Raw genomic sequence first — 10,423 nt, 5'->3', positions numbered from 1 at the left:
TTTCATTGTTACACTGTCGCTGCGTCAACACAGTCATACTGAGCGTAAGACACCGACTCAGTGAGTTTTGGCCCATTGTACTCGAGATATCGTCAGCGGACATATTCTCATTGAGATGCAGCTTTTTCCGCACTCGCTCATGCCGGGTGACAGGTAGGGGAACATCCTCTCAGTGAACTTGTCCTTGAAAGTATGTATTGAAGTGAGGTCTGCAGCGTTGAGGAACACCACTCTGCCTTTATCATAGTCCAGCTCCACAATGATGCGTTGAGGCCTGTTCTTAACAGACAGCCGGGTCCGTGCCGAGGTCTGAGCCCAGTACTTGTCTCCATTGCACAAGCCTATCACCCAGAATCCCTCTGATGGGCTCATAAAAACTGTGCTCTTGCGTTTGATGGACTCCCGGGCCACCCCTATGTACCAGTCACTGCTGGGCCCCACCTCTACAGTCCAGCTGTGTTTACCAGAGGTGAACCCCTTGGCGGCCAGCACTGCAATTCGGTGGGTATGACGTTCCGGGTTGTCTGGAAGGACTTGTCTAGAGCAGTACTCCACACTGGTGAACTCTTCAGAGAAGGTCAGATTGGCCTGTGCTGTGTTAGGGTCCAAAGTGATTGGATCTGTAAAAATGAACGTATTTATTAGTGTTTCTGGGTATTTTGGTTGTTTCTGTTTGATGGAAAGGAGATTCTGTAAAAGATGTGAACTCACAACACTGCACAATATCTTTCATTTTTCTCCAAGTTTGAAACTTGAGGGATCCGACATGTCCAGCTACATCTATCAGAATATCTCTCAAGCACTCTGGATTCCTCAAGGTGTATTTGCTCCTAAAACATGGTGAAAAGAATAATCCAAACTTAGATTTTGTAATTATATTTTTTAGATTGTAAAACTAGAAAATCTGAATTTTTCATTCATTGGACTATACTGCACACACCTGGTCTTAGTCTGCTTGTAGTCCTGTAAATGGAATACGGGTACCAAATCAAAGTAAATAAATATGTTTAAGTATTTTTCTAAACATTTTAAAGATCAAATTTTGAGCAAAAGACACACCTTTAGAAAAAGCAAGTCATTTTTTCTCCAAGTCTTCTCCAAATCAGCTATGATGCCTGATAGGTCTGCTATCTGCTTCTCAATGAACTCCAGCTTCCCACAAATCAGAGTGGTCTTCAATTCCTCCTCCTTTCTCAGCTTTACCAGCTTAGCCTTCTCCTCCGTCCATAGAAACTGGTGTAACTTTGCAAACTCTTCATTGATCTGCTTCTCAGTTTGGTCTGCTTGAGTCTGCAGATTCAAAGTAGAATTAGCTATTTTATTTTGTTGTGATTGTTCCCATTATATACCTGATGAATTAAAAATACATACCTTGATGTACAGTTTGGTATGCCCCCAATCTTCTTTAGTCATTTTCAGTATTTTTAGATGTTTGTGAAAGGAATCAAGCTTTGCAGAGACATCTTTCTGAAATATTAGTTAAAAAAAAGTCTTTATGACGATGATTTAAGCTGTGGGCAGAGGCCTTTGCTGAAGGGATGCAGGTATCAAAATGTGTTGCTAAATGTCCACACCTGCTGGTCAGTATATGGCCTGTTGCTTGTTTTCCTAACCACCAAAGTGAACCGTTTTTGACTTACCTTTTTATCCAGAGCATACTCCCCCACAGGGAAACATTCATGAACTTTATGCTGCGTCGATGACTTACAAAACAAACAGACTAACTCTTCATCATTGTGACAAAACAGCTGCAGTTCCTCTTTGTGAAGAAGGCAAAGTTCTACTGTGTTCTTGTATGTCCTTTGCTCCTGAAAAGATTCTGAGGCTATCTTTAGTGCTAAGTTGATAGGAGGCTTTCCTACCAATGACACAGTGCGACACACAGGGCATTCCCGAGATCCTTTCCGTGCCCAGAGTTTCTCTAGACAAGCTTTGCAAGAGAAATGTCCACAACGTAGTTCAACTGGGACATTGAACACCTCACAGCACACTGGACAAAGAAGGTCCTCCTCAGAAAGTGAAGGCTCCAGGTAGTCCGCCATTAGTATGACTAGTCTCTGTAGTCTCTTCTTTGACACATGCTTTGCTCTTACTGATAATTAAGTAGGGTTTGGTTCATGCTGACATTCAAGTTGAACTGGTTCATAACCAATTTCTCGTCAGAGTATATTTTCCTCATTGTTTGGACTTGCTGCTTTGTTTTCTCACAGCTGTGACGATACAATCGTTAACATTGAAGATTTAAATTCTTGTAAAAGTAATTTTAAAAAGTACTTTTCCTTTATCTATGGTGGTATTCAGAAGAAAACAGCACGCACTTGTTTTATCGATTAAATTAAAATGCAAATAAACTCAGCCTTTTATTTCAACAATCCATAGAAAATAAGCATTTACAGTACATATGAGTTTCACAAGTCATATATTGACTACATAACTATTAGCTCATTTAGATGCTTAGGTGTTCTTTACAATGTGATGCTGGCCACATTAAGATTTGGACTATTATGTAAAAAAAACTAATAACCTGTGTACAAGGTGAAAGTGTACATTACCACAAGGACTTGGTTGACCTTGTATTTGCACAGCATAACTCTTATAAGGCAAAGAATGGATTAACATGCCGAGGTAGTTAAACCACTGAAAGACAGCTTTTGCACTGTTATAAACGTACTACACTAGATTATTTTATCCATTGTTTTAGGCAAAGCAGGGAAATATGACATATTTTACACTGAATATCAACATCTCAGAGACGACAACAATATCTAGCATATTAGTTTCAGCAATCGAGTTGAACATTTACAAATCATACTAAAGGTAGACGGACAACAAAAGGAAAAAAGGTGAAAGCTATACTTGGCAATACTTGATAAAGTGATGGTGATAATGCAATACACAAATTGTGATTTAATGGATTTTAACATACAAAGTTGCACTGTCATTATTTTGATATAACTCGGGGAATACCCTAAGCAAAATTGTATGTACAGTAAATCTACAGTTTGATTTCAAATCACATAAAGTACAGTGTGCTGAATGATAAATTCATGCTGAAAACTACATTTAGCATTTAGTCATCAAAACTAGGATTAACACCACCTAGAAAACATGTTTGTACTTCTCACAGTATGAAATACATTGCTTCTTCTCAATAAATGAATGTTAAAATCTGCCTTAACATTTACTTAAACATGTACAAAATATTGATATAAATAAATAAACAGTCATCATGTTTGTACAGTTTCACTTTGATCAGCTGACAGTTGCTCTACATGCTAAAGGAAGCATGCAATAACAAGTGTTGAGTTATTGCTCTTTTTAGTATCACTTCCATACGAGAAGTTCTTTGAATTTCAACATCTTAAGTCAATCCGGCTGTTGTCCTCAAAACAGTAAACATTCATTAAGCTAACTAAAGTACCAGTCATATTTACACATAGCTACAAGAGCACCACCAGAGAAGTAGATTCATAAAATAAATAGCTTTACAGAGTATTGTTCATGCAAATGATTGGTCAGGTAAGATCGTTTCCCAATAACATGAGGTTTCCCTTCTTAACAATCTTTTGACTTCAATCACAACACATTTCTGTTAGTGTTAAACACAAGGGGAACTTTTCTCCAGAAATAAATGCTGGACAGGAATTTCTATGAATAACACAATGTGTGTTGAACAATTCCTCATCACTTAGAATAAGGAAAAGAGCTGCTTAACCATGTTTTTTTGTAAAGACATACTAGTATTTGTTTTCTTAAGATTAGTTAGTTTGACCTAAATACAATTTACAGTTTAAATCAAGACAATTGTAACAGATAAAGGTACTGTAAAGTATTAACATCAGTATAAGCTGAGGTAACCAATTAAAAGCCTTAATGTTATCGTGTCTACCGGGATATGACAATATGCACCAAACTACAAAAAAGAATATGTCTAAATACAGTATATAGTATTATTAGAATTAAACAGTGATATTAAAATCAGAATCAGCTGGTCATTATACGCTGATATCTGAATGCCATATGTTGTGGCCAGAGATTTGAACAAAAGTTGAATAATTGTCATTGAACATAATTCTCTGTCACATACTTGCAATGTTATTTCAAACTATATAATGTTAAATAATCATGAGGTTATTCGAAAGGTCTTCGAAGTTGGTTTCTTTTCACAAAAAAAAGTAACTTGTCAGTTTGCAGTTTTCCCTTATCTCGGCCAGGACAGACATAATGTCTGTCCAGAACCAGTCATGACAGCAGTATCCACAGTACTAGGGTCCCCGTCCTGGTAGAGTCAGAGCTGGCGATCTGCTCAGCGTTCTGCACCTCCAGAGGCAACCTGCTTTCTTACTTACACCAGGAGTCCAGAGGTTGAGGAGGGGCATCCAGTAGAGTCCTGCAGATCCCAAGCAGGCACATGTCTTAGACCCTCACACAAACCCAGGCTTCATAGAGGACCGACGGCATTTAGGACAGCCCTTTGTCCCATTAGTCTGCAGGCACCTTCGAAGATAAAACATGAACTAACGTCAAATGCTCTATTGAACTCTGAAGCTTTAGAACAGACAGTTATATGTGAGCTATTACAAAGTATTCAATCACTCTCCAGACGTCGGCATCTTTTAATACACAAATACACTGAAAAAAAAATTTAAATGAAGAAAAATGTAAAAAAAAAAAAAAAACTGACAGTTTCAAGGTACAGATAAGAGCAAGAGCACCTACTTGAGGTGGAAGATGTGGGAGCACGGTAAAGCCTGCAGCTGTTGGTCCTTCTCCCCGATGGACTCGCCGCACATCCCACAGTACAGCTCCAGCTCCTCCACACACTGCAGGAACTTCACCACCTGCTCCCTCAGTTCCTCCTGCTGTTCCTTACTGCGAAAGATCCCCTCGCTCAGGCAGTGCACCTTCAACGAACACAGCTGAGGGGAACGTCATGCACAGTAAAGTAAGTCAGTACAGTCTATTTGTAAAGCACCTCTCACAGATCAAAAATCACAAAGTGCTTCACAGCAAAATGCAATACAACACCACAAATTAAGATACAAGAACAATTTAAATAGCATAACAAATAACATAACCATAAAGTTGGAAGTTAGAAACCACACAGTGACACTCAACAAGGGGGCACTGTTAATACTTAAAATTCAGACAGATGTATCTTCATGTTTGATAACTGAATGCATGTGTTGCCCATGTGTCAGGGTCATTTAAAGAAAGTAGGAATTATCTGCACAAACCTTGTTTCCTAAAGCCTCAGCCAACTCCTGTGTTCGCTGCAAAGACTCGATTGCCTGGTAGAGGAAAACACACATTTGTCATCAGGAATGTATCCCACCAGACATCTGTAACATTCTTGAGGGAAGGAAACTGGGAAGGAAAAGTTGGAAAGGTAATATCTACCCTGTCTAGTTCTTTCTGTTGGAGCCAACACTTTGCTACGCCCAGGTAGACTTGTGCTTGTCCAAGGCGATTTCCAATCTCTGTCATGATGCACATTGAGGATTCGTAGCGAGGGAGTGCTTTCTGGAGACAGAAAGATTTCAAAGGGAATATTCACTGTAGCTTTAAAACACAATCAATTTAAGATGAACACTTAACATCTAATAATACACGTTCCTAACTTAGCAATGGCACCTTACATCAACGTCATTTCTGCAGCGATGAATGTCAGCAAAGTTTAGTAAGCACAGTGCCTGAAGAGGACGGTCCCCATGTTGCAGTGCAATCTTCATGGACTCCTGGAAACAAATTACGTTGAGTTGTTCATACAACGTACAATATAGACTAGAAAATACACACGCTTAACCCTTGTGCTGCCGTCAGGTCACATGACCCAAAGGTTCATAACAAACCATCGTTGTGTTTACCCAATTTTACCCAATACAAAAACAAATAAAAATTATTTACTTTTAACCTTCGCAATGTGGGGGGTCTGAGACAGCCATACAGTTAAAAGAAAATGCTTCACTTTGTTTTTGTATGCGGTAAAGTTGTCGCAAGACGACGGTGGGTCACAACGACTGATGGGTCAGAATGACCCGAAGATAACACAAGGGTTACACCATCACCAAACTCTCATCTTTTTTCTTTTAAACGTCATTGTTGTTGCATGGCTTCAGTAACTTCTAATTCTAACTGACCTTTAGTATTGGAGCAAGAAAGTACATAAACCACTGTGAAATCCTCGCTGGTGTGGGCATAGGTAGTTGTTTAATGAAAATATCAATTATGTCAAGAGCATGGACAATGTTTTGCCTACCCATCCCCTTCAGTATGTTCAAGTCCTCCAATCGCAGTGATGTATGATGATGTCTACTAGATACAGTAGGCTTTTGCTACAGATGGAAATACTGTGACATTGTCGCCACTGATTTAACTCCAGGATTTTGTATGTGTACAATGGCATTCTAGGTATGACAGGATGAATGAATTGTGCGGCTAAATGTATTCTGCAGAAGTAATAAATCTGAAAAGTACCTCTCTGCCCTGCTAATACACTAAGTCCTCCTGCCGTCCGAAGCAATGACATCAAGTTATTTTCTGAACAGTACATAATTAGAACAGAGTTAAGACTAAAGCCACTCTCTTCATTAACACCTTAAACCACCACCTAACAGAGCATATTTTTGTCAGGGTCTAAGGTCCAGTACAACAGATCAACTGCCAGCTGCACCTGTCAGTATCACAGTGGTCTATCTCCAGCCTAAATATCCCACTCTGGGATCCAGACACTTCAAGGTGGTTGGTGTCAGAATTATCTTGATATTACATTTACATTTAGTCATTTAGCAGATGCTCTTATCCAGAGCGACTTACAGTAAGTACAGGGACATTCCCCCCGAAGCAAGTAGGGTGAAGTGCCTTGCCCAAGGACACAACGTCATTTTGGCACGGCCGGGAATCAAACTGGCAACCTTCAGATTACTAGCCCGACTCCCTCACCACTCAGCCATCTGACTTCCTGATATGATGATTACAATACTTTTCACACTGACAAACTTAAGTTCCGGGCTTGTCTGTAGGACACTAATAGACAATACCTCACAGCATTCCATGGCATCTGGCAGGCGATCCAGTTTCCTGTAGGCCACTGACATATGGTACTGGCTCATGGCGCGGTACTTCAGGCTCCAGCCCTTGCCATAGTCGTTGACCAGCTCCGCCGCTTTGCAAGGGAAGAAGAGGGCTTTCTCATAGTCCTGCCAGGAGATGGGGAGAATGGTTTAGTGAGGCCTAATTCATCTCCTGTAAGAAACATATAAAAACAGAAACGTCCTTATGTATTGTATATCTCATCAATATTGTGGTATTAGTATCAGCTTTAGGGTATTGTCATGCTTGAGCATTCCTACTTTGGGTGTAGTCTTGAACAACTTGCCTGTACTGTATGAACGGAAGATTCTAGACTGTAGTAACAAAGAAGCTGCCAGTGTTTGTTGACTGTGAAAGCTTTTCTATTTTGTTTCACGAAAGAACTCAACATGCGGGTACATTCTTTGAACACCACCTCATCACAAACTCATTGAAACCAATCCTCCCTGGGAAGCCAGAGGATTACTCTTACAAATCTCTAGTGTCAAGGGTACTGCGTGTGCCTGCGACAAGCCTGCCTTTCTCTGTCATTCTATGTTGTAGACACATAGTATAGATACAATCCTGGACTTAAGTCATGTCCAGTCAACCTCTGGATACAGTGGTCATGTAAAACAGAACAGCTTTAAATGAAACGCAATGATAAAAGTACATTTATGAAATTAGCTCTTCGATTATTTCAATCTAACCATTAGCTAAAACAATTGACTATTTTCTGTCATGCAATGTGTGTTTTCAGTTTAAGACAATTTCATGGAAGCAGTTTACATTCTGCAGGCTTATTGAACTAATAATCTCAAGCTGGGTTCCTGAAACCATACCTTGAGCTGTACGTAGAAGTTTCCGAGACTGCAACACACCCTGCACTCCAGCATCTTGTCATCGTTATTGTGTGCGTAACGAAGGGCTTTCTCATAGCTTTCCAGGGCTTTCTGGAAAACACTGAGGCCCAGGAAGGCATTGCCCATGCTCAGACACACCTGGCCATTGAGCTGTAAGCTCACTGTGGTGCCCTGCATGTTCAAGCAGGTTTTGCAATAAGAGACCGTTTTCTGGAAATCACATAACTTCTCATTGCTTCGTGCCAGGTTGAGGTAGCCCTCGGTCAGGAAGTCTGGATCCTCCATCTCTCTGGCTGTATCAATCTGGGCCAAAGCATACTGAAGAAGGGAAGGTAGTGTGAGGTGAGGAGCATGACTAAAACACAATGCCTCTGTAGTGGCTAAAACACATTAAAATTGTGTATTTCATTGAAAATTTAATTTATAGGTTTAGGATTTAAACCTAGCTTATTCATCATATAGACACGTTTTTCCCCTCCATTGACACAGGGTTTTTGAATTGCACGGAAGATGGTGGTTCTCTAGTTTCTGGGGCTTGGTAAGTTGTTAATGAAGTCTTCACTAAGCTGTGTGTGAGTAAGGGAGGTTTGTGTCAACAAGGAGCGCTGCATTGAAGCTCCGGTTGCAAGGCACTCACTTTGTCCTGTATCCCACGGAAGCCACAAATTAACCAACCAGTAGTCCTCAAGATTCAACCAAGAAGACCCTAATAAAAACATGTTCCACAGTCCTATTCCCTAGTTACTTGGCCAAAGTTGAAAAGCTGTAAAGGTTAAACAGTAAAACAGGAGACCTACAAAAAGGTACTTAATATTTGTCCCTGACAAATTTGATGACACGTTAAATTAATGAGAGCCCTAGCACCCACCTCATCAGATTCCTTATATGTTAACTTCCCCCCAGACTTCAAAATTGTTCTGTTTTCCTATTGTCTCCAACTCATGATCTACTTCACACACAGATTAGAGCAGCTTATCATTTTCAAAATCGTTTTCGCCACCCATCAACAGAACTGACATCATCCATTACAAATGATAGTTTCCCTGAACAAACTTCATTACCTAATTTGTATAGGTACAAGATCACTGGGCAGTATTCAGACAGCATGTTAGTAGGCTTACCTTGAGCATCTCTTTATACTTTCCCATCTCTGAGTGGGCAGTAATCAGACATCCCAAAACCCGAAACTTCCCTCCAGGATCCGAGGTCTTTTCCAGCACCTTGGTCCAGACGTGGAGAGCTTTGTCTGTGTGGTTGGACTGATACAGCTTAAGGCCCTTTTCTATCTGCTGCTTGGTTTGGTCCTGGCCCATCTCTGCTGCAAGGTGCCTCATAAAAATATTCATCCGCTGAGGTGTTTTTTACGCTTTCAGAGGGAGAGCAAAAGCGTATACCCTTGCCATGCACAGGTTAAGTCACAAAAGATCCTGTAAAGACGATCCTCTGAGAGTTCCGTGCCAAAAGGCTTCCTAGATCCAGACCTTTCAGCTCCGGGTGTGCTGGGACAGAAAGGAAACTGAATCCACCACATTAAAGGGCCAACAAACCAAGACCTTCATTGCCCATCCATATCTTTAGTGAAATCTTTAGAGGACAACAAACTTCCCTCAATCCAAAGATCCAATTCACCTTTTAGGTGTTTACAAGTTCTCCCTTGAAATTCTGGTGTAAAAAACGCCAAAAGGAATACCTCTCCGTTCGAAGTGCTTGCAGTGGTATCCCAAAATATCTACTCCCTCCACACCCCAGCGAAGGAATTCTCAGTGCCCCTGTGTCCACCCCCCCCCCCCTTCCCAGAGCTGGCGCTAGAGCAGATGGCCTTGTCACTCTGGACCATGTGTCCCTGTAGGAATCTTGCTATACCCTTTGAAAAGTCCTAAGGTCACTGCATATCTTACACATCTACCCTCACACAAATGCACAAGACAAACACCAAACCCTGGAGTAAAAATGCAAAACTCTTTAGAAGGTGTTTTTTTTTTTTTTTTGTATACTACAAAATCCAAAAGAATCTGACCTAAGTCTGTCACAAGGGTCGGTGTGCCCTGAGAAGGTCCCATAAACAAGAGTTATTTCACAACATTGGCAATCTGCGAGTCCATCACTGCTTGTAGTGGCTGGCTATTCTAGTTGGCTGGCACATATGTGCCGCCCACAACCCCCACCTCTCACCTTAGCGTCAGCATCTGAAGCTCAGAATAGTTCACAAAGTTAGACATGTTACTGGGCTTAGGTTTCACCTCCGCAGCCTCCTGAAAAACATCAATGGGATCGCAGCACTGGCCTCCCTAGTGAGGCCGTCTCTCCCCTCGTACCCCTTTACCCTCTACTGAGATACAAATAGGTGCTTTTTATCGCCTTGCCATTCCCAAGGTGGGACACCTTTCCCAGGTTATAGGTCACGTCTACGTCACTGCATAACCCCTTGTTTTAATGCAAAGCATCATCTGGGAACAATACTAATTTGGTATTAATGTGGAGTTAATATT

The 10,423-nt window shown here is 41.0% G+C and overlaps 2 protein-coding genes across 3 annotated transcripts; both read right to left on the bottom strand.

The window, feature by feature from the left end:
- Positions 1 to 57: 57 nt before the first annotated feature.
- On the bottom strand, positions 58 to 2,168 carry LOC134021514 (zinc-binding protein A33-like). The gene is made up of 6 exons (XM_062462431.1): positions 1,641 to 2,168; positions 1,372 to 1,467; positions 1,060 to 1,290; positions 941 to 963; positions 712 to 830; positions 58 to 620 (listed from the first exon to the last, which is right to left on the bottom strand). The coding sequence occupies exons 1-6, from the start codon at positions 2,040 to 2,042 to the stop codon at positions 58 to 60; spliced, it is 1,434 nt and encodes a 477-aa protein (XP_062318415.1). The 5' UTR covers positions 2,043 to 2,168.
- A 1,071-nt stretch (positions 2,169 to 3,239) lies between these two features.
- Positions 3,240 to 10,306, bottom strand: rapsn (receptor-associated protein of the synapse, 43kD). Of its 2 annotated transcripts, XM_062462433.1 has the most exons (9): positions 9,056 to 10,306; positions 7,914 to 8,252; positions 7,041 to 7,199; positions 5,640 to 5,738; positions 5,401 to 5,523; positions 5,238 to 5,291; positions 4,720 to 4,919; positions 4,449 to 4,497; positions 3,240 to 4,389 (listed from the first exon to the last, which is right to left on the bottom strand). In XM_062462433.1, exons 1-9 carry the CDS (start codon positions 9,278 to 9,280, stop codon positions 4,342 to 4,344), a joined length of 1,296 nt encoding a protein of 431 aa, XP_062318417.1. In that variant the 5' UTR covers positions 9,281 to 10,306; the 3' UTR covers positions 3,240 to 4,341. The 2 variants fall into 2 exon arrangements, with proteins under 2 accessions (XP_062318417.1, XP_062318418.1); XM_062462434.1 differs by having other exon boundaries at positions 3,240 to 4,497.
- Between the last annotated feature and the right edge of the window lie 117 nt (positions 10,307 to 10,423).

The sequence above is a fragment of the Osmerus eperlanus genome, chromosome 5, assembly GCF_963692335.1.
Source record: "Osmerus eperlanus chromosome 5, fOsmEpe2.1, whole genome shotgun sequence".
Classification (NCBI taxonomy): Eukaryota; Metazoa; Chordata; class Actinopteri; order Osmeriformes; family Osmeridae; genus Osmerus; species Osmerus eperlanus.
This window is presented reverse-complemented; position numbering and strand designations above follow the sequence as displayed.

Bases quoted from the DNA above. Each gene is read 5' to 3' on its own strand.
- LOC134021514 (XM_062462431.1), bottom strand. From the start codon at position 2,042: ATGGCGGACTACCTGGAGCCTTCACTTTCTGAGGAGGACCTTCTTTGT. The intron at 964-1,059 runs GTGTGTCTTTTG...TTCCATTTACAG, and splicing joins ATGACTTGCTTTTTCTAAAG to GACTACAAGCAGACTAAGAC. The intron at 831-940 runs GTGTGTGCAGTA...ACCATGTTTTAG, and splicing joins TACAAGCAGACTAAGACCAG to GAGCAAATACACCTTGAGGA.
- rapsn (XM_062462433.1), bottom strand. From the start codon at position 9,280: ATGAATATTTTTATGAGGCACCTTGCAGCAGAGATGGGCCAGGACCAA. The intron at 5,524-5,639 runs GTAAGGTGCCAT...TTCTGTCTCCAG, and splicing joins GCTGCAGAAATGACGTTGAT to AAAGCACTCCCTCGCTACGA. The intron at 4,390-4,448 runs TCTATGAAGCCT...GGGATCTGCAGG, and splicing joins GTCCTAAATGCCGTCGGTCC to ACTCTACTGGATGCCCCTCC.